The sequence below is a fragment of the Stegostoma tigrinum genome, chromosome 21 (genome assembly GCF_030684315.1).
Source record: "Stegostoma tigrinum isolate sSteTig4 chromosome 21, sSteTig4.hap1, whole genome shotgun sequence".
NCBI lineage: Eukaryota > Metazoa > Chordata > Chondrichthyes > Orectolobiformes > Stegostomatidae > Stegostoma > Stegostoma tigrinum.
This window is the reverse complement of record NC_081374.1, coordinates 27,184,542-27,208,543: the sequence shown is the minus strand read 5'-3', so window position 1 is coordinate 27,208,543 and position 24,002 is coordinate 27,184,542. Positions and strand designations below refer to the sequence as shown.

At 41.4% G+C, this 24,002-nt stretch overlaps 1 protein-coding gene across 1 annotated transcript; it reads left to right on the top strand.

Moving 5' to 3' along the window:
- The first annotated feature begins 839 nt into the window (after positions 1–839).
- On the top strand, positions 840–23,827 carry tmem167b (transmembrane protein 167B). The gene is made up of 3 exons (XM_048553415.2): positions 840–1,009; positions 19,634–19,765; positions 22,923–23,827. The coding sequence occupies exons 1-3, from the start codon at positions 1,000–1,002 to the stop codon at positions 23,003–23,005; spliced, it is 225 nt and encodes a 74-aa protein (XP_048409372.1). The 5' UTR covers positions 840–999; the 3' UTR covers positions 23,006–23,827.
- Positions 23,828–24,002: the final 175 nt, after the last annotated feature.

Genomic DNA, 24,002 nt, shown 5'->3' with positions numbered 1-24,002 from the left:
TCTAGCTCGACACCTTGTTATCTCAGATTCTCCAGCATCTGCAGTTCCTACTATCTCTGACACCAAGTTAATACACAGTAAGATTCTAAATAAGGCCTAACTCCAAAAATGCATTGTGTGACCTGGGATGTCACCTTAGGTATTCTGAGGGAACTGATAAAACCTGGCAGAGCAGCGACTTGAAAGAAATTAGGCAATTTGCATGTTAATCCTTTCTAACTGATTAAAGATTTAAGAGTCAACTTAGCATGAGTTCTATGACGCTTTGATCTTTTCCTTATAAATTCTGTCGTCCGATGCTATCTCTCTCACTGACACCTGAAGAGAGAGAGACTCCGAAAGCTTGCGTCTTCAAATAATCCTGCTGGACTATAAACTGGTGTGTGTGTGGTTTCTGACCCTGTCCACCACCAGCACCGTCACATCACAAAAGGCTGTCAGCATCTTTAAGGTAGAGATTAATAGATCCCCGGTTACCAATCACAAACAGGGTAATGGGGATGGGCTGGGCAAAAGGCATTGAAATGTTCGATTCATGTTGCACCAGAATGACGGAGCAGACTCAATGGCCTACTCCTGTTCCTATTAAAAGGGACCCAGACAAGAGATCCGAAACAGATCAAGATTCTAGAACAGTCGTAACTTTCTACATACAGCTTGGTTCCCTCTTAAATTATTATATACGCTACATTTGTTATGTTGTCTTGCTATTTCAGAATAAGATGCCATGTTAAATCAATTGTGATCCAACATCTAACATTGGCGGCTCATAGCGACAGATCCAAAGCAGAATAAACCGGATGACTGACTGGATAGCGGAAAAGGCAGTAGTAGATGAGCATCGCGCGGATCGAGCTACCGGTGTAAGCGGGGTTTGATTACTTCTCCCTCAATGTGTACGCGTGTGTTTATCTCGGGTCTTGGAGGCTCGAGCCGGATCATGAACGCTTCATAAAGGAGTGCGAGGAGAGTGCGCGAGAAAGGGTTCGGGCTGCAGTCATGACTAACGGTAAATTTTCAAAATCTCCCGGCGCTCGTTTTCATCGACGGCGCCGCAGCAAGGTCGCTGAACCAGCGGCGGTTGAGGACGTGGCTCATGGGAGAAACTAGGCCTCTCGGCCAGCCTGCGCTGAGTCAGACCATGCTGACGATAACAAACCGAGCCGCCGGTTCCTCATTCGTCATGGGTTGAAGACTCTAATTGGGAGCCAGTAACCTCCGGCCTGAAATAACTAGTTTTCGCGCGGGGTCCCGAACGCGCTTGACAGTAAGTTAAACTTGAATGCGGAAGCGTGTAGGGTGTAGGCTAATTGACAGCCGCTTGGTCCAACGATAGGCTGCCGCCTTTGTTGTTGTTACCAATCGTGGCGCAGGAGGTGGGCAGAGGATGGTATTAAGTTAGGTTGGAAGTTGCACCTCATCCCTTCCTACCCCTGCTCCCACCCCTAGCAGTCTTAGACTCTGAGTCATCCACTGTGGATCTGTCTCCGTCAGTCAGTTGGGAGTCATGTTGGGTTAGAATTCTTTCTGATCCAGGCACTCTCCTCAATAACAACAAAGTGTGAAGCTGGATGAACACAGCAGGCCAAACAGCATCTCAGGAGCACAAAAGCTGATGTTTCCGGCCTAGACCCTTCATTAGAGACGGGTTGGGGAGAGGGCTCTGGAATAAATAGGGAGAGAGGGGGAGGCAGACGGAAGATGGAGAGAAAAGAAGATAGGTGGAGAGGAGAGTATAGGTAGGGAGGGGATAGTCAGCCCAGGGAAGACGGACAGGTCAAGGAGGCGGGATGAGGTAGTAGGTGAGAAATGGAGGTGCGGCTTGAGGTGGGAGGAAGGGATGGGTGAGAGGAAGAACAGGTTAGGGAAGCGGAGACCGGCTGGGCTGGTTTTGAGATGCAGTGGGGGAAGGGGAGATTTTGAAGCTTGTGAAGTCCACATTGATACCATTGGGCTGCAGGGTTCCTAAGTGGAATGTGAGTTGCTGTTCTTGCAACCTTCGGGTGGCATCATTGTGGCACTGCAGGAGGCCCACACGAAGGTTGCAAGAACAGCAATCCCACTGCTTCCCAAAACCAGCCACGTTCTCCCTGCCCGCCGGACTGCATCCCAAAACCAGCCCAGCTCGTCCCCTCCCCCCACTGCATCCCAAAACCAGCCCAGCCTGTCTCTGCTTCTTTAACCTGTTTTTCCTCTCACCCATCCTTCCACCTCAAGCCGCACCTCCATTTCCTACCTACTACCTCATCCCGCCTCCTTGACCTGTCCGTCGTCCCTGGACTGACCTATCCCCTCCCTACCTCCCCACCTATACACTCCTCTCCACCTATCTTCTTTTCTCTCCATCTTTGGTCCGCTTCTCCCCCTCTCCCTATTTATTCCAGAACCCTCTCCCCATCCCCCTCTCTGATGAAGGGTCTAGGCCCGAAACATCAGCTTTTGTGCTCCTGAGATGCTGCTTGGCCTACTGTGTTCATCCAGCTCCACACTTTGTTATCTTCGGTCTGACAATGGTTACGTTTCAGGTCCAGTGACCTTTCTTTAGAAGGAGTGCCACAATGACGTCTCACTAAACTAGAGGAAAAACACCTCATTCCGCCTCGGGAGCCTACAACCCGATGGTCTCAACATGGAATTCACCAGTTTCAAAATCTTCCCACTCCATGTCTACCCTCCCCCTCACCTCCGCCTCCTTGACCTGACACAAAATATCCATCTTCTTCCCCACGCTCCCCACCTATCACCAACCCACCTACCTTCCCCCAGCCCCCTCCTCCCTCTATTTATTTCCTAACTCCCTTTCCCTTCTCTGGGTCCAATGAAGGTTGTACACCCGAAACATCGACTTTCTTGCTCCTCTGATGCTGCCTGACCTTCTGTGTTCCGCCATCTCCACACTGTAGTGATCCTTCTTTCCGACGCTAATCCACCTAATCTGGACATCTTTTTGACTGTTTGAGGAAACTGGAGCACTCAAAAATAACCCACGCAGACACAGGAAGAATGTACACACTTCAAGTAGATAGATATGAGGCCGGAATGGCACTCGGATCCTTGGCACTGTGAGGCAGTAGTGCTTGAATGAAATAATATTTCTTTCTGCCTCTTATCACTTACTGAGATAATTGCTATTAAGGGTGTTTGTTTCATCTCCTTAACACAAAGGCACCAGAAACTCTGAGGAATAGAAAGATCTTGGGGAGATTGTCCACAAATCCCTGAAAACGGTAGGACTGATTAATGGCGTAGTTAAAAAAGCAAACAGGATGCTTGCCTTTACCAGTCATGGCATACATTAAAAGGGTATCGAGGCAATGTTGGAGCTAAACAGAACTTTCATGTGGCCACAGTGGGAGCACTGTATGCAATTCCGGTCACCACACTTTGAGAAGGATGTCGTTGCATGGGAGGAGATTCAAAGGGGTTTCACCAGGATGTTGCCTGCGCTGGACAAATTTGTTATGAAGAGCAGCTGGGTATGCTTGAGTTTTTTTCTTTCAAGTAGCAAACACTGAGAGGATAGGACTTGACTTGAGAAATGAGATTATAAAATGGGGCAAGGCGGTGGCTCAGTGGTTAGCACTGCTGCCTCACAGCACTCGGGATATGGGTTCAATTCCAATCTTCAGTGACTATGCAAACTCTATACAGCATTCTCCTTGCATTCGCGTGGGTTTCCTCCAGGTACTGTGGATTTATAGAATCCCTACAATGTGGAAACAGGCCCTTCGGCCCAGCAGGTCTACACTGACCCTCTGAGCATTCCACCCAGACCCATCCCCCTATAATCCATCTAATCTACACATGCCTGAATACTACAGGCAATTTAGCATAGCTAATCCACCTAGCCTGCACGTCTTTGGATTGTGGGAGGAAACTGGAGCACCCGGAGGAAACCTATGCAGACACGGGGAGAATGTGCAAATTCCACGCAGACAGTCACCTGAGGGTGGAAGCAAACCCGGGTCCCTGGTGCTGTGATCCACAGTGCCACCCCTTCTCCCGCAGTCCAAAGATGTGCAGATTAAATGGATTGATCATGCTGGAATCGCCCATAGTATTCCAGGATGTGTAGGGTTGGTGTGTGAATGGCGTTACAGTGGTACAATAGGGGTTTAGTCGGAATGCACTTCAGAGTGTTGTTGCAGACTTGAAGGGGTGACTAGCGTCCTTCCACACTCAAGGGGTTCTATTATGACAGATATTGTTGGAAAGCAAGGAGATAAGGAAAACACTTTAACCCAGAGTGGTAAGAATCTGGAGTGCACTGCCCAGGAGGGTAGTTGAGGTGAGAAACCTCAACATTTAAAAAAAAATTCAGTGAAATGCTATGGGCCAAGTGCTGGAAAGTGTGACTAGAGTAGATTAAGTAGTTTTTTTTCGTTGGTGGAGACCAGACAGGATGAAGGACTGGAGATAATGGGGACTGCAGATGCTGGAGATTCCAAGATAAAGTGTGAAGCTGGATGAACACAGCAGGCCAAGCAGCATCTTAGGAGCACAAAAGCTGACGTTTCAGGCCTAGACACTGAAGGACTACTTCTGTACTGTGTGATTCAATGACGTAAACCCCTGCATTTAGAACCTATCTTGAAGACCTGACTATTGTACAGTTTGTATTGGGTTGCACTTTTTTCGGTCCAGTGTATGTTTGGCATGCAACAAACCTCAAAGCTATGTTGGAGGAGTTCTAAGTTTATTTTGACTGATGTGGGATGCACAGTCTTTGCCTGATTATACTTGTCAAAGCACAGAAAAATGAGATAAAGGTTGACGAGATGATAGGGCCCAAAGTGCAAAGAATAATGCCAATTTAATTATTGAAGTAGCTGCAGAGGTTGGACTGAGGGCACTACCCTAAGGACTTCCTGTGCAGATGTCCTAGAGCCGTGACGACTGACCTTCAACAATCTTATCCCTTTGTACCAGGTATAACTCCAACCAGTGGAGAGTTTCCCTTCTGAATTCCATCATCTCCAATTTTGCCAAGGCTCCAAGATGACATACTTTGTCAAATCTGCCTTGATATCAAGGGCAGAGATAATAGGAACTGCAGATGCTGGAGAATCCGAGATAACAAGATGTAGAGCTGGATGAACACAGGCCAAGCAGCATCTCAGGAGCAGGGAAGCTGACGTTTTGGGCCTATACCGTTCACCAGAAATGGGGGAGGGGAAGGGGGTTCTGAAATAAATAGGGAGAGAGGGGGAGTCCGATCAAAGATGGATAGAGAAGTTAGGTGGAGAGGAAACAGACAGGTCAAAGAGGTGGTGATGGAGCCAGTAAAGGCCAGTGTAGGTGGGGAGGTAGGGAGGAGATAGGTCAGTCCAGGGAGGACAAACAGGTCCATGGGGCGGGATGAAGTTAGCAGGTAGGAAATGGGGGTGCGCCTTGAGGTGGGAGGAGGAGATAGGTGAGAGGAGGAACAGGTTAGGGAGGCAGGGACGTGGTGGGCTGGTTTTGGGATGCAGTAGCAGGAGGGGAGATTTTGAAGCTTGTGAAATCCACATTGATACCATTGGGCTGCAGGGTTCCCAAGCTGAATATGAGTTGCTGTTCCTGCAACCTTCGGATGGCATTGTAGTGGCACTACAGGAGGCCCAGGGTGGACATGTCGTCTAAGGAATGGGAGGGGGATTTGGAATGGTTCGCAGCTAGTTGAGGAATGGGGCCTACTAACTTCATCCCGCCCCCTTGACCTGTTTGTCCTCCATGGATTGACCTATCTCCTCCCTACCTCCCCACCTACATTGACCTTTACTGGCTACTTTCCCGCCTCTTTGACCTATCTTTCTCTTCTCCATCAATTTTCTCTTCTATCTATCTTTGATCTACCTCCTCCTCTCCCTATTTATTTCAGAACCCCCTTTCCCTCCCCCATGTCTGATGAACGGTCTAGGTCCGAAACGTTAGCTTACCTGTTCCAAAGATGCTGCCTGGCCTGCTGTGTTCATCCAGCTCTACGCCTTGTTACCCCTTGATATCAAGGGCAGTCGCTTTCACCTCACATCCGGAATTCGGTTCATTTGTGTTCATGTTGAATGAAGGCTGTAGAGAAGTCAGGAGCTGAGTAGCCTGGTGGAATCCAGATTGTGTCAGTGAGCAGGTTATTGCTAAGCAAGTGCTGCTTGATAATACTAATGACGCCTTTCATTATTTTACTGATGATCAGGAGTAGACAGATGGAATGGTAATTGGCCAAATTGGATTTGCCTTGCTTTTTATGTGTCGGATATACTTGAAATGCAAGTCTTCAGTATTATTGCTGGAACTTTGTCAGGGCCCATAGCTTTTGCAATATTCAGTGCCTGCAGCCAAGTTTTCATGTAGGGTGAATTGGCTGAAAACTTGTATCTATGATCTGGGGACCTTTGGAGGATTTGAAGCTGGATCATCCATACTTCACTTCTGCCAGAAGCTTGTTGAAAACCTTTCAGTCTTGTCTTCTTCATTGGAATTTCCCATTATTGAGGAAGGCAATAATTGTGAAGCCTCCTTCTACAGTTGTTTAATTGACTGTTATCATTCATGTCTGCATGAGGCAGGGCTGCAGAGCTTTGATTTAATCCGTTGGTTGTGGAAACACTTAACTCTGTCTGTCATTTGCTGCTTATGCTGTTTGGCATGCAAGTAGTTGTGTGTGTGTTTTGCTTCACTAGGTTGACATCTCCATTTTTAGGTAATCCTGCTGCTGCCCCTGGCATGCACTCCTGCGTTGTTCTTTTGAACTAGGATAGACCTGGTGGTAATGGTAGCCTGGGTGAAGTTGGAGGTTGTGTTGGAGTACAGTTTCACTGTGCCCATAGCGTCTCCTAGATGCCCAGTCTTGAATTGCTAGATCTGTTTGAAACCTATCACATTTATTATGGTGAACACAGTCCAATCGAGGGTATTCTCATTGTGAAGATGGACTTTGTCTCCTCAAGAACTGTGTAGTGGCCAATTTTAATGATAGTGTCATGGACAGATGCATCTGCTGCAGCAGTTTGTTGATGAGGTGGTTTTTCTCCTTGTTGGTTCCCTTACCAACTGCTGCAGACCCAGCATAACAGCTCAGTAGTCGTGCTGCTGAACCACTCATGATGGTGCACGTTTAATTTATCCCACCCCCACCCCACAACACATTCTATACCCTTTTTGTCCTCTGTGCTTGCTGCTCTACCTGGAGCACTGATTTATCAGTTAATGGGGTTGCGGTATGTGGTTATTTGCCGGAGCTTTCCTTGCCCCTGTTTGACTGTGACACTTCTTGGGGTCTGGTGTCAATACTGAACGTTTCTAGGACAACTGTTTCTCAACTGTACTTCACAGTGCCACCAACTTTGCATCTGTCTTGCAGATGGAACAGGATTTACCCAGAAATGGCAGTGGTGTTGCCTAGGACAAGAAGTGTAAAATATGATTCCATGTGTGTGACCGTTTTGGGCTGTTGCTTGACTAGTTGTGAAACAGCTTTTCCAATTTTGATACCAGTTCCCAGGAGATAGTAAGGGGTACTGCGGGATCTCCAGGCCTGTCTTTGCGATTGTCATTCTGTTGACTTACTGGGTGGTCTGTCCAGTTTCACTCCTTTTGTTGGAGATTTTCTCACAGTTGATAAACTGGTTCTTTCGGCCATTTCAGGAGGCAGTTGGTCAGTCCAAGTAAAGTTGGCAGTTTTCTTTCCTAAAGGACTTTAGTGAACAGATGGATTTTTATGACAATTTACAGTGGTTTCCTGGTCATCAGTGACTTTTAGTCCCATATTTTCATTGAATTCAATTTTCACCATCTGTTGTGATGGAATTAATTCCACCTGTTTTTAAAGGGGGAACCTGTGAATTGTTTTTTTTTAATGACAGTATTGTCATCCTTGATTTTCAGTTCAACAATAAGTACTATTTTGTGTGTTCCATTTAACAAGAGGGCATTCATTTTTGATCCTATCTGCTTCTCTGATTTACTGAGTCATCATCATTGGATTGACCTGCCATAGTTGGGAGTGTCATCTCAAAACCATTCATTGCTAAGAGATTCTTTTCAAGAAACTGAAAATAGGAACAGGTGTAGGCTATTTAGTGCTTTGAACCAGTTCTGTCATTAAGCACGATCTTAGCTGATTATCCAACTCCATAACCTGTTCCCATTTTGCCCTGAAAACTACATCTAACTCCGTCATGAAAACACTAAATCATAGAATTATAGAGCACAGAATAGCCCGTTGGCCTATTTGAATTGGCACCAACCAAAAAAGGACTATTCTAAATCTATTTTCTGAAAAAGGATCTCGACCTGGAACGTCAGCTTTCCTGCTCCTCTGATGCTGCCTGGCTGGCTGTGTTACTCCAGCTCCACACTGTTATCTCTGACTCCAGTATTGGCAGTTCTTACTATCTCTATTCTAAATCTACACCAGTCTCACTTTCCAGTACTTGGCCCATAGCCTTGACTGTTAGGACACTTTAAGTGCTCATCCAAGTATGTTCCAAAGGTTGAGGTTTCCCGCCTCAAGTACACTTCCAGACAGCACATTCCTAATTTCCATCACTTTCTGGGTGAAAAATATATTTCTCAAATTCCCTCCAAATCTTATGTCTTTCACCTTAAAATAACTCCCCCTCGTTATTAACCCTTCAACTAAAGGGAACAAGGTGTGGGGCTGGATGAACACAGCAGGCCAAGCAGCATCTCAGGAGCACAAAAGCTAACGTTTTGGGCCGAGACCCTTCATCAGACCTGAAACGTCAGCTTTTGTGCTTCTCAGATGCTGCTTGGCCTGCTGTGTTCATCCAGCCTCACACTTTGTTATCTTGGATTCTCCAGCATCTGCAGTTCCCATTATCTCTGAACTAAATAGAACAGTTGCTTTCTGTCGGCTTGCCCATGCCGTCATAATGTTATACACCCCAGTTTGGTCCCCTCTCGGCCTGCTCTGCTCTAAAGAAACCAAACTGAGCTTATCCAGCCTATTTTCATAGCTGAACTACTCCAACTCAGGCAACGTTCTCAGGAATTTCTTCTGCATCCCCTCCAGTGCAATCACACCTTTCTTAGAGTGCCGTGCACACAGTACTCTAGTTGTGGCCTAACCAAAGCCCTGTACTGCACCAACAAAAACTCCTTACTCTTATAATTTATGCCATGACTGATAAAGGCAAGTATGCCCATATGCCTTCCTAACTATCCTAATAACCCCCAGATTTGCATTCTACATAATTTGTAAATAAACAATACAGAACCTAGCACTGATTCCTGTGATATGCCTCCAGTCACACAAATATCTTCCTCCACCACTCTGTCTTCGACCGTTGAGCCAATTTTGGATCCAATCCTGAATCCCAGAAAAACAGAAGTTTCTGGAGAAATTCAACAGTTCTAGATTCCATATGCTTTAACTTCCTTATCAGTCTTCCACTGGGATTTTGTCGAGGGCTTTTTTGAAATCCATTTAATTGCACTACACCCATTGACACACATGGTCAGTTCGCTCAAAACTGAATCAAATTTGTTATGTATGACCTCCCTCTGACAAAGCCATGCTAACTCCCTGATCAAACCTTGCCTCGGTAAATGACATTAGTGCTGTCTATCAAAATTTTCTTCTTTAGTTACTGTACCATAGATGTAAAACTCACTGTTCTGTAATTCTCTGGTTTCTCTCTACCACCCTTCTTGAAAAATGGAACCATAGTAGCTGTCCTTCAGTCCTCTAGAACCTCCACTGTGGCCAGATACGATTTAAAAATTTGGATCAAAATCCCTGTAATTTCTTCCCTCCTATATCTCAGTAGCTGAGATACTCACTCATCATTTGTCCATTTCAGCCTGCCAAAACCTCCAATGCCTCATCATTCCCTCAGCCCCTCTTCCCAAATTCTGTATCTACATCCTCCTCCAAACTGAAGACAAGTATGAATTACTTGTTTAACACCCTACCAGTGTCTTCTGACTTCACACGCAGATTGCCCCTTTACCTTTAATGAGCCCTACTCTTTCCCAAGATACACTTATGGAATATCTTGAGATTCTTCCTAATCTTTTCTTCCTCACTGGAATACCATTATCCATTCCTTTTACTGCCAAAATGCAGTCTCCATCTGAGTTCCAACTTCTTTACCCTCTCCCTCTTTATTCTGGCTCTTCAGCAAAATAACATAATTTCCTAACTACAATCCATTCTGAAAAAGATCACTGTGTTAAAGGCAACAATGGTCCATGTTGTAATGTAGACAAAGAAACACAGACTTGTAGTTAGAGTGCCTTCCATGATCACCAAATGTGTCAAAAGTGTATTACAGCCAGTGACTTACCTATAAAATGTAGACACTGTTGTATTAGGAAATGTGACAGCCAGTTAACACACATGGCAAGCTCCTACAGATAGTAGCATGATGATAACCAGATAATGTAAACATATGTGATGTTGATTGAGACATAAAAATTACCAGAGCACTGGAGATACTTCCCATATTCTTCAAAAATCATTGTCAGCTTTTTAAACCTTCACCCAAGCCGTTGGATGGAACCTTGTTTTAATGTCTGATCTTTAAGACAGCGTCTCCAACAATGAAGCATTTCCTTCGATTTCAGAAGTCTTAACCTTGCTCTTTGTCCTTCACTTTTTATAACTGGTTTTGTGTTTAACAATTGCAATCAGTGCTAATGCAGACAATAAATACATTTCGTTTCTCAATGTAGTTTCATATCAAATAATTGATAGTTGTGATTTAATTTTAAGTTGATCAGAGAAAATAGCTGAATACCAATGATTTTTTTTCAAGATTAATGCCCAAACAACACTTGCATGTATTTAGGTTCCATGAGCTGCTTTATTTAGCACAAGAAATGCTATTTTCAGATCACCTCTGCTTTAATTCACCAAAAATGTGCTTACAACATTAACATTGGGAATATATGTCGTTTTCAGTTGAAATAAAAAAAACTCTTTATGTGCAGTATTCTAAAAGATTTATGGATGTGCTCGGTTTCTTTTGTTCACATGCCAAATGTCTTGGTGTCTAATGCAAATCTTTGCATTAAAATCTTTTGCACATATGAAGAGCCAAAGCAATAATTCACAAAGAACAGAAAAATTCTCTAACAATACATAATAGTAGAGCCAGGTAACTTGCAAATGTTTGATTGAACTGCCTAAACAAAACCAGGGCTTTGATTTCTTAGCTGAATATTATTAGTTTGAATTAGTTGACTCAGTGGTTATGTATTTGACATAATTTTGAAGGTGCATATCAGTGGATGAAAATGATGGACAAGGAAGACAAACAGGTGCTCTCATGCTGTAAGCTTTATCATACTCGCTCATCAACGACCGTATAATCTCAAAAGAGGGGAAAAAGAAGAACACTTAATAAACCTGAAACCAATTTAGGGGGAAAAAATCTGAAAATGTTTCCCTGAATTTTCCTGGATAATAATAGCTAGCCCTGAAGACGCAGCTGATTTTACAACTACCCTTTTTTTTTGTGTGCAGTGACTTCTGTCTCCATCACACAACCATCTTTGACCTCCTTAAAAGTGCCGTAATGCAAAACCCTGCTACCTTCTTTCTTATTAGCACTAAATCCTTTTATCCATCAACCTGTTTTCAATGACCCCTAATCTGCATTTGCTCCTTATTAAGAAACACTTGTCTTAAAAATTCACATTCTTATTATCAAGTTCCTACATTGCTTTGCCCTCCATTTCTCTTTAATTTCCTCCAGCACACACTCCTTTGGGATACCTGTTTTGTGTCATGATCTTCATTGATTTTAGTTGCTGTGTAATTGTTGTTTGTACCTTTTAGCTGACCAAGCCCAACACGTAGAAATTCCCTCCCTGGATGCATCCACCAATCTACATCTCTGTGCTCCTTTCAATCCTGCTTAAAATTAACCAATCATTTTGTCTTCTGCTTTTGTTACTCTTTATGTGGCTCAGTGACAAATATTGCTTTAGAGATTTCCAGAAAGGCTTTATTTTATGTTAAATTTGGTCTACAAATATATGTTTGGTTATAATAGGCATTTTAAGTTGTATTTTTTTGTGGCCTTTGATTCGACCTTTTCCAAAGCCATTATGTCATTCACCATATGACAGGACCAAAACTGGACGGATTTAAGTTTTTATATAGAATTGCCTGGACATTACAACCTATTTTTCTTATGCTGTCACTGAGTACTTGTGGGCCTTGGAGAATTATATAATACAGTACTGATCTTTTACAATCTACAAAGTAATGATCTATGTATACTTTGTGTTGATCCTGCCCACATGACTAAACCTACATTTTATCTCTGTTAACTACTATTTGCCAGTTTGTGGATTCATTTACAATCTTATTAGTAGTACAAACCTCAGTATCATCTGCAATTTGTGGGGTGGTTGAACTTCTACAGTGGGTTGTTAGAAAAGATAATGAAAAGCATTGGCCTTAACCCTGATTAAAAATGCAAGGCGTTTGCCAGTAGCAACATTATTGTAGAAGCATTACTTACAATTGCAAAAACTTCATGTTTTAATTTCTACCAGACTTTATCTAGTATTTGAAATCTTTCAGTTTACAATTGGTGGAGGAAGGATAATTGAAGGTTAAGATTTGAATTCTACAGAGGAACATAGTAAAAACTGAGCAATGTTTGTACGTTTTTAAGTGAACTTTGAATGCACTTGCTCCATATTTATCAGCTGGATTTTGTGGCTCTAAAGGAATGTGTTCTGCGTAGTACAATAGCCTTACTTTGAGCAGCAGTCCTGGGAAAGTTCATAGTATAATACAAATGGCCTGGACTTTCGCACTCAGTGGGGAATAGTGCTTGCAACCACGCTGGCGAACAGATTTTCTTTGTTCTTTTGCACTGTGCTTGCAAGATTTTTGGAGCTGAATCAGCTTTGCTGCCTGTGGATGTGGGTGTCTGTGGATGTGGAGGTGAACTGAGCAAGCAACTGTACATTGTACTAGCTATTCAGAGTATATAGTCCTCATTGAGACATGCAGCAATATATTGGTACTATAAATAAATTTATAATATTTAATTCTATATGAAATCTTGTAAGAACCAAATTAAGAAGGAAAGCAAGATGGGATTGAGAGAGAGTTTAAAAGACATGTACTGCCAGCTTTTTTTAAAAAAAGTGTCTGACAATAATTTAAAGACTACCTATTTGTACCTCTGACTTCACCCTGGCCCAGTTCATTTAATGCTGCCTTGACTACACTCCTTTTGACTAGAACGACGAAAGTAGAATTCTTTCTGATTAGAAATTATTTACCTCGGTTTTTGAGGACAGGCCCTGAGTTCCCTTGACACATGGCATTGTTTGTGGGAGATTGTGTTAGACTTGACTGTTTCAATGAACCACTGGTTAGTCTCTACACTTTCATACTCCATAAACGTTAGACCATCCAGAACACTGCTGATCGTGTCTTAACTGGCAGCAAGCCTCCTGACATATCATTCCATGCTCACTGACCTACTTTGGCTCCTGGTCAAGCAGCATTTGATGTCAAAACTGTCATCCTTGCATTCAAGTTCCCCCTATTCCTGTTTGTGAGATGTGGTCGAGGGCATTTTCGACAACTGTAGGGGGGAAATTGCAGTCCTTGAAAAACATTGACATCTGGGATGTGCTGGATTGGAACGCCTCATCTTGGGACCAGAGGTGGAGAAATTGGGAATAGGGGATTGCTTTTTTGCAGGAATGTGGGCGAGAGGTGGTGTAGTCTAGGTAGCTATGGGAGTCAGTGAGCTTGAAATAGATGTCAGTTGCAAGGTGGTTACCAGAGACGCCCAGGAAGGAGAGAGAGGTATCAGAGGTAGTCCAGGTGAACTTGAGGTTGGGGTGGAAAGTGTTAGTAATGTTGATGAACTGTTCGAGCTCTTCGTGGGAGCTTGAGGCGGCGCCGACACTAACAGAGGAAGAGTTGATGACTGTATCGGCAGCGCCTCGTGCTCCCACGAGCAGCTCAGGGAGATATCTACACTGGTGTCGCTCAATCGCAATCCCTTCTCCCAATACTCCTAACCTCTCTCATTTCTGTAGTATCATCTGCCACTTGTTTACCCATTTTACCAATGTTGAAGTGATATTGTGTAGTTACTGACTTGTATCAGGCTTATTGTTTGCACCATGTCAAGTTTGGTCTTACTTGCAAATTTTGGAATCTAACAGTGTATCTCAAAATCCAAAATATATACTTATAAATAAATCTCGGTGCAGTTTTCTGATGTGGGAGGGGAAAGATTTTAAAAGGTACCTGAGGGGCAACTTTTTCACAGAGAGGGTGGTGTGCATGTGAAATGAGTCAGGAGGGGAAGTGGTAGAGTTCATACAATGACAATATTTAATAATCATTTCGACAGGTACTTTGATAGGAACGGTTTAGAGGTACATGTGCAAAACAGAAGCAAATGGGACTAGTTCAGGGTGAACTTTGTCTGCACAAGGACTACGCAGCAGTCTACCTCACCAGTACAATCATGGGCAGATTGGTGAGGATGAGGTCAAGTATGTTTTTCCATCCTGTTTCGTTTGTGGTGAGAGTAATGGTGAGGCAATCCACACTCCTTTGGCAAGATTGCCCTCATTGGTCAGTGCACCGTGTATAGGAGGTTAGAACATCATGTTGCAGCTGTACAGACATTGAGGCCTCTTTTAGAATACCGCATTCAATTCTGGTCTTCCTGCTGTAGGAAAGATGTGAAACTTGAAAAGATGCAAAAATTATTTACAAGCATTTTGCCATGGTTGAAATGTTTGAGTCTAGGAAGAGATTTAATAGGCTGGGCTTTTTTTTTCCTGTAGCAAGGGAGACTGAGGGATAACCTTATGAAGGTTTATAAAATCATGAGGGGCATGGAAAGGGTGAAATGGCCATGGGTTTTTTTTCCCCAGGGTAAGCGAGTCCAAAACTAGAGAGCGTGGATTTCAGGTGAGGGGGAAAGATCTAAAAGGGACCTGAGGAGAAACTTTTTCACATAGGGGGTGGAACAAGCTGCCAGAGAAGGTGTTGGAGGCTGATACAATTACAGCATTTAAAAGACATCTGGATGGGTACATGAATAGGAAGGGTTTAGAGAGGTTAAAATTGTATCAGTGACAATGGGAACTGCAGATGCTGGAGAATCCTAGATAATAAAATGTGAGGCTGGATGAACACAGCAGGCCCAGCAGCATCTCAGGAGCACAAAAGCTGACGTTTCGGGCGGGTCTAGGCCCGAAACGTCAGCTTTTGTGCTCCTGAGATGCTGCTGGGCCTGCTGTGTTCATCCAGCCTCACATTTTATTGTCTAGGGTTGAGAGAGGTATGGGTCAAATGCTGGTGAATGGGAATGCAGGTAGTGATGCTATAGTGCGAGTTTTATTAACACAAATTAGCTGTAACGCCATTGATGAATAGTGGTCGCTGTTTGGATAACACACACTTTCTGCTGTACGGGTTTTTTTTTGCCCTAGAGATCTAGAGATGCCCTAGAGATGTGATTTTCTGTAGCACAAGGTCACACAAGGTTCGCGTTGTAGGAGAACTACCTGTAGATCAATTTAGGATATCTGGTCAGCATGGATGACTTGGCTCGAAAGATCTGTTTCTGTGCTGTATAATGACTCTAGTTTTCACAAGTATAACCTCTAATAAAAGCTCCTGTTTTGTTGTGTATCTTGCAACAATAATTGTTAGAATTAATTGAGTACAATGTAACTGGTTTATATTCACACCCATGTTCTGTACTAATGGGTTAGACTAGTCCAAAATACATTAGACTTGTTTGTCAAACATAATATTGTAGTTGCTTTTTATAAATTAGAAATTGTGTGGAGAAGAATACTATTGCCTGACATTCTGGAATGCTTCTCACTTTCAACATGTGCACAGTTAATAACTTTAGCACCTTACTAAGGAAAGACAAGATATTCTGCCATATCATCCACCAGTCCCTGATTTGCAGGCAATAGACAGCCAAATCCTATATCCATTGGTCAATGCGCTTGTTCACTCAACACGCACATTCTCAAAACTGTGCACTTATGTATTATCAACCAATTGTGCATTCTAAATCAGATAATGGGAACTGCAGATGCTGGAGAATCCAAGATAATAAAGTGTGAAGCTGGATGAACACAGCAGGCCAAGCAACATCTCAGGAGCACAAAAACTGACGTTTTGGGCCTAGACCCTTCTTCAGAGAGAGGATGAAGGGTCTAGGCCCAAAACGTCAGTTTTTGTGCTCCTGAGATGCTGCTTGGCCTGCTGTGTTCATCCAGCTTCACACTTTATTATCGCGCATTCTAAATCATTTTATTTTCATATTTACTCACCTCTAGTCGTTAAACAGACTGAGTTAAATTTTCCTCTTTATTTCAACTGTGATGTATTTACCTATTCCCTGCGTTTGTGGACTCTGACTTGTAAGAAGTGTATCAGCAATTTTAACGTTAATCAGAAGTAGGGCTTTTTTCATACATGCTTAGATATGGAGGAGATGGAGGACAATACTTTGCAACGTAGACATGCTAAAAATGCATCTGAAGAAAATGAATTTAAAGGAAAAAAAAGGTTCTTTAATAAGTAACAGCTTGAGTACAAATCAACTGAGGTACCAATTTATCAATGTCCTTCTTTTTAAGATAGGATTTTAGGACTCTAAGTGAAAATTAGTGATCAGGAAGTGGCAGTGGTTCATAATTTTGTTTAGGTGCATGGGAATGGGAGTAATCCATTCAGCCCCTCAAGCCTGTTCCACCATTTAGTGAGATCATGGCTGATTTGTGGCCTAACTCTGTGAAAATCCACTCTTCCTATATGGATAAATATCTTCTTGAAGGCCTTCTGAGGATTATTGAAGAAACATAATTTCTGTTGTGCTCTTTGGATGAAAGAAGGCTGATTACTTTCAGAGAGCTCATAAGCAGGATGTTGGCTACTGTTAAAAATTGCTGCCAGACCTGCTGGGCTTTCCTAGCATTTCTGTTTTTATAGCAGTAGTCCTTGTTGGGCTATTCAGTGTGTGTGTTTTTTTTTAAAAGTCACTAAATCCATTGTTTGATGATAAAAAAGAAAGAAACAAGTAGAGGAGCATTCATTTGTTCTCCCATTCCCCACACATTGGGTTTATTTGGTGCAACTGGAAGCCAAGATTGCCTCGCTTCACTTAATGACCCCAGATTATGTCATCTAGGCTAAATACTTAGTGATGATAGACACAAGCTCCAGTGTGGAAGGAAAGCGTACAATTTAGAATCCTTCCTGACGTTACAGATTGGGTGTTTCTAATGTCTGAGAAAAGAAATAAAATTACTCGCTTTCAGGGAGGGTATGGAGCCACTGTTTCCATGAGGACAAAACTCATACAGGTTTCAGAGGGTGTACCTGAGTCAGTTTCACACAGGTCAAATCCTCAAGTGGCTAGAATCTGCAGTGAATGCATCTTGTTGTTTGTTCAATGCACCCTGCTGGGGTATGTCTTTTTGGAATAAACTAGTGGACCAAGAGTTGCAGCCTTTGTTTGATTATAAACAGCCATTTTGGTGGTGAACATGGAATAGTCCTTTTGAGTCTTCTGTTAACTGACCCTGAAACATGAGGGTCCACCTCTCTTGTGGCCATTGTAATTGTCCTGCTACCCTTTCAAAAGCAGCCATGATGTGGGACTTCAACTGACAAAGCGGCTAAGCTCTGAAAGCTTATGTTTGCCAATAAACCTATTGGACTATAACCTGGAGTAATGTGATTTCTGATCTTTCAAAAGTAGTGAGGAAGGACTCCACATCACCCTCTTCAAACTTAGGAATGTAACTGGCATAGTTTAAAAACTTGGCTTCGAAACTTGACTCTGTAATATAAAAATTCGGACAGTTGGTGAACGGAGAGGAGTTTTGCCGGGCAGTTTCCATCTGTCCAAATTCTTTGAGTCTGTAACTCCAATTCCAATTCTTGGAATTAGGAAGCTTTTTCATCAATGTGTCTTGGTCTGTTTCTGCCTCTTTCGTTCTTTCGTTCTTTCGTTCTTTCGTTCTTTCGTTCTTTCGTTCTTTCGTTCTTTCGTTCTTTCGTTCTTTCGTTCTTTCGTTCTTTCGTTCTTTCGTTCTTTCGTTCTTTCGTTCTTTCGTTCTTTCGTTCTCTCTCTATCTGCTGTCCCTCTTTCTGTTTCCCTAAACTTAAACTTTTCCAGCATTTGATGAGTGACAGGACGTTTGATTTCTGGTTCCAATTCCTCATCTACCTTTTCTGATTGTGGACTGAGTCTTTGTTGGGCTGTTTGTGTTTTAAAAACAGTCACCAAATACATGTACTAATGTCAGTTTTTAATCCGTTCATGATATGCGGATTTTAAACAGCAGAAAAAATTACTAATATTCAGAGGCAGCGTCTAGCAGCAGTCTCTTGTGGAACTCCACTCTATATTCTTTTCGGACCAAAGCTCTAATGCTCTAAATAAAAACTGAGTGTCTTTATTCTGACATTAATTGTATTTGTCTGTGGGCTGAAGCACTGGCTTTGTCCTGTTTAAACAACAAAGTGTGATTGGACATGTGTACTGCAGAAGTTCAAGGAAGCATCTTCTCAAGAGCAAGGGATGAACAATAAAAATGCTGGCCAGCCAGACCCACATCCCACAGGCGAACTTAAAGGTTCCTAAGGTCAGTTGGAAGCCTCAGGAATTTTTTTCTTCCTGGATACTTCTGATTGAGTACTTAGAATAACTTGTCTTTTAATCTTGAAACTTTTATATATTACAGAGATATTTAATTGTAGCTGACAGGAAATGCATCCTAGAAATACGTAGTATTAATAAATTGACTTTATGTAATGCTAATTACCATAATGAGTGGAATTTTATAATCCACTGAAGAGCAGGCTGCCTGGTGTGGTGTGGAGATTAGTGGCTGTAAAACAGGTGGCATGATGATATTGCCATGCCTGTTGCCTGCCTGTCTCTGCCAGTATTTTACCAGTAGTGGGTGAGATATCAAGCACTGCCTTTGAATTACTTGGGTCTTTGAATTCATTAATGGCCAGTAATGGGCTCCTTCGAGAGATGTTCATGCAGCCTTTTGCCAGCAAGGGAGCGGATGGAAGTTCTTCCCTGAGTTGATTAATGGTCTGTTGGACATCAAATTGTTCGGCTAGGCCAACTGTGCAAAAGGATGTTTGTCCCTAACTTATCAGCTGAGGGAGCAGGATCATCGCTTTTGATCTATAAACCTACAGCATATCTGTTGTTCCGCTGGTTAGAGTCTAGAGTCAATAAATATTTTTATTTGTACAGTTGGTCATGTGACCGCATTTTCTTGGCATTTCTGTTTAGTGTACAGCTTGAACCAACATCACAACAGTCAATTATAGCCCAACTAATGTAACAGGGAAACAACTCCTCACTTGTGAAAAGTTACTGCTAGCATATCAGCAGCATTATGAAATGAGGTTGCAATCTGCGAAAGATTTGTTTTTTAATACACTTGTGTAGTAAAGTTGATTCTGGAAAAGTGTTGATTTGTGTCAAAACCTCGATTAGATTAATGCTGAAAATGTATTGTACACCCTGTTGAATATATATTATACAGGTTTTATATAATTTTAAAACTAAAGAATACATTTTAAATGAATTTATGTAATACTGTTTCAGTTTTAACCAAATTCACTTATGTTTTGCAGTATATTCTTTCGATGGGCTCCTGGTTTTTGGCTTGCTTTTTATATGCACCTGTGCATACCTGAAAAAAGTACCACGTCTAAATAAATGGCTTCTATCTGAAAAGAAAGGGGTATGGGGTGTGTTTTACAAAGGTAAAATAATGATATTACACTTAATGAACAAAAACATGAATCATTTTAGGATGTGATAAATTCACTGTTCTTTGACAAATAATAAAAAGATCGTAAGGATTTTGAATGACTTATTGCTCCAGTTTGTATTATGCATTCTTGAGGATTAAAACTTGAGTTTTGATTGACAGGGTTTGATTACCAAGTTAATTACTATAACCAGACTCAATCAGAGCATGTGTTTTAATTGATCATGGACCAAAATCATCATAAAATAGTAAAATAAATTGAGATTTGGTCTTCTCTATGTCCTGCAATAATCTTGTTTATTTTTTAGGACTTTTAGATTGTCTTTGCATAAATATCAATCAGACATTGCAAATAACAAAAAATGCAAAATAGTGTATATTCTGTAAATCTGAAACAAATCAAATGCTGGAGAAATTCAGTAGCTCTGGCAGGATCTGTAGAAAGTGATGCAGAGTTAACGTTTTAAGTCCAGTATAACTTCTTCAGAACTGACAGAGTTTGCAAAAGATTTTTTTATAAACTTTCAAGAGGCAGAAGAGCAACAAGTGGGCAGGTGGTGTAGAGACCCTGGCAAAGAGAAAAGGCTTGTTAAAGGTGGTGAAGGAGAAAGATGTGTAAAATAAGTATTTATTAACTCATGAAAGGAAGAGAATAAGCCTGCTAAACAACAAACTAAACAAGAGAAACAAGACAAAGTTTCAGGTGTGTGAGAGAACATAACGTGGTCAATTTCTGAAGATATGGAATTCAGTATTGAGACCTCAAGGCCGTAAGGTGCCTAAGCTGAAAGTGAGGTGTTGTTCCCCAAGCTTGTTTTGTTAACGTGAATTAGCTGTATCACAATTGATGAATAGTGGACACTGTTCAGGTAACGCAAACTTTCTGCTATATGCATATAGTGATTTCCCTATAATGCGATTTTCTATAGCAGGGGTCACACAAGAAAGCAACTATAGCATTATAGAAGAACTACCTTTGCTTCAGACGTTGCACATAAATACTACAGTCAAGAAAGCACACCTATGCCTCTACTTCCTTAGGAGACTAAGGAAATTTGGCATGTCTACAATGACTCTTTATAGATGCACGCTGGAAAACATTCTATCTGGATATATTACAGTGTTGCCTTATACAGGAAAGTTGAGGTTCTCTGATAACTAAAATCAAAGAACAAACCTCCAGTCTGTTACAATGAGTGTAAATGTCTCCTTCTAATAATTAAACCTGAAACACCCAGAGGAGTACCCTTCACCTCACTCAATCAATTAAAAAGGAGTGGTTAAATGAATGAAAATCCTTGATATTCACTTTATAAGCAACAAGTAACAATTTATTTAACCCTAACAGTGAACAAATTAACAGAACTACTAACAAACCCTAACTAAACAAAATTATACTGGTTTGCTGTTCCAATAAACACAAATCCCACTAATAAGAAAACTAAATTGTAACTTAGACTGTGAAAGTCCGTACAGGTGTTTCTTTGAAATGTTCTGCCTTCTCTGCTGTCTCTCCAGTCATGTACATCTTTCTTTCACTGATCCTTCTGTCAAGGATGTTTTCTTTAATGAATTCTTTTATGAGGACTTTTAGCTCAAAGTGCCGTGGTACCATTTATGAATTGATTGTGCTTTCTCAAAAAGCTCAGATTTCTGTGAGAGCTAGATGTTTATTCCTCAGGTGGCGTTTTGCTCTTGCACTGATTTTCAGAAACCCTCTTCTTTTAAACCTGATTTTTCTGCAGAAGGGTCTAGACCCAAAACGTCAGCTTTCCTGCTCCTCTGATGCAGCTTGGCCTGCTGTGTTCATCCAGCTCTACACCTTGTTATTTCTTAAACCCCCGAGGGTCTTTCAGGTTTCTTGTAATAGGTTTGGTCCAAAGTTGTCAAAACTACCAGATTTAAATTCAATTGGTTATCAATTTCTAAGTGCTTAGTTTTAATTTAATTGGCTGATCTTCAAGCTAGTTGTCAAAACCTGAAAAGAAGCCTAAGGTTTCCAATCACACAGCCAATGGATACATGTTTCAATTTTAGAACTGACCGTACATCTTCAACTGCTTGCAGACACACTACTTCTGTTTAAATATCCAATCTTAGAAAAGCACATTACCTCTTAAAGGGACTAAGCACTCCGCCGCCCCCTCCTCTTTTCCCCCCCCCCCCCTAATTTTTATGAATAAATTCTAACTTCTTACCTTCCAGTTCACAAGTACTGTACTCAGTTTAGCAGCAGTGGTATGGCAACTGTTTTGCCCAAGACAATTACAGAGGGATGTGAACACAGCCCAGTCTATTATGAAAAGCAGCCTTCCTTCCATTGACACTGACAGCACTACCCGGAGCCAACATAATCAAAGACTTCTGCCATCCTGTTACACACATTTTCATTGGGCAGAAGACACCAAAGTTTGAAAACACATACTTCTTCCCTGTTGTTATGAACAGGCCTCTTGCATATTCAACTTGATCTTCCTCTGTGCCTTCTCTGTAGCTGTAACACTGCCTTCTACATTCTGTTCTATTACCTTGGTGTACTTATTTAAGATATGATTTTCCTGGATGGCATGCAAAACAATACTTCTCACTGTATTTTGGTATGCGTGAGAATAATAAATCAAATCAAACCAAACCTATTTTACCTGTCTCTTTCATCACCTTCTTGTCTTTTGCACTCGGCCTCTACATCAATTGCCTTTTCACTCCTCTGTCAAAAGTATAAGTAATCCATTTTCCAACAACCTTTCTGTTCTGGAGAAGACTGGTACTGGACTTGAAACATCAACTCTCCTCTCTCCACAAGACACCTGACTCTATTCTCAACTAGTATCATTGTGAGCAGGCCAGTAATGTGTGTGGAGTAATCCACTGCGACTCCTATCAATTTTTCCTGCTGCTTGAGATGAAACATCAAAAGTTTTGAGTCTCTGTACAGTACAGCAGAGTTCAAGAAAACTTTGAGGCAAAATGCTGACCAGAATTTCTTCTCCATGCCACACATTTAGATCTTGCATTATGTACTTAATTAAAGGTGTTTCCTGAATGTGATATTATGGTTTTCAGTGTAGTGTAATGTATTTTTTAAAGAAAAAAAACTGTGAGGACACGTTATTGTACTGATTACTAAATAATACTCTGTTTCTTTACAGCTGCAGTAATAGGAACAAGACTTCATGTACCAGTTGCACTGTCTTGCCTTGTCATGGGTGTTTATGTTTTGTTTATTAAATGACAACAATCCCAATTTGATGAAGAACATAAGAGGAACAATATATTTAGCAGAACAGTCAACAAGGATTATGATCAGATAATGTTTCTTTTCTATACAAAAACCGGACACTATACTGTTTATCCCCTCATGCTATCCTGAAGGTGCTTGGAAGAAACATTAACAAATGGAAAAGTAAATTGCTGGTATATACATGGTCCGTACTAAATCTGTCTCTTTATTCAAAGGTGTGTGCTTATAGCAAATCTTCTGTTTCACTTGAAAACAACATCATGAAAGACTAGTCAGACAATGAGTCAAGATCTTTTGAGTATTCAACTTTGAAGGAAGTATTTGTGTGGTTTAGTAACTTTAGAGACATTTTGAATTGAAACTATAATCCTGAGATAATCATTTAAAGTTGGTTTCTTTTTCAATTTCTGAATTTAATCAGATACTAAAGTTTCCATTTTAAAAACAGGAAATTTTGTCTTGGCGTATTTTGTCTAAGGTAATGAGGTTGTTGTACATTGGTCCAGTTGACTATGTTTGCTATGTCTTCCTAAAATGATGTATACTATGATTAAAAAAATGTAACACTTTATTCATAATTTAGGGTGTTGTGGTGAAGTTTATAAAATGACATACTCAACCAAAAAAGACAAAAGTTATAAAGTTATTTTTGGATAACCCTATCGGAATCTGTAAAGTGACTGTAACAATGATGAGGATGCCCAACCTGCCTTAAAACGTTTTTTCTTGTAACAAGGTGACTGCATTGGTTTTATTGACCCAATGGTTACTGAAATAAAGGTAGTCAATTTGTTGGACATTTCAAACTTTAAATATCCTATTCTTTCTTTTTGACATTGAAGCTGCGGTACATATTCTTGCAAGATGTTATCTGCACTTCAAGGAATTATCATAATTTTGAAAAGTAGTACTATATTAAATAAAAACAATCATTGCAGGGAAAATGTGTTTAATTTGAATGCAGTTTTTCTTTGATTTTGAAGAATTT

Excerpts from the sequence above, each read along its gene's own strand:
- tmem167b (XM_048553415.2), top strand. Across the intron at positions 19,766-22,922 it reads ATGGGGTGTGTTTTACAAAG|CTGCAGTAATAGGAACAAGA; the intron begins GTAAAATAATGA and ends GTTTCTTTACAG.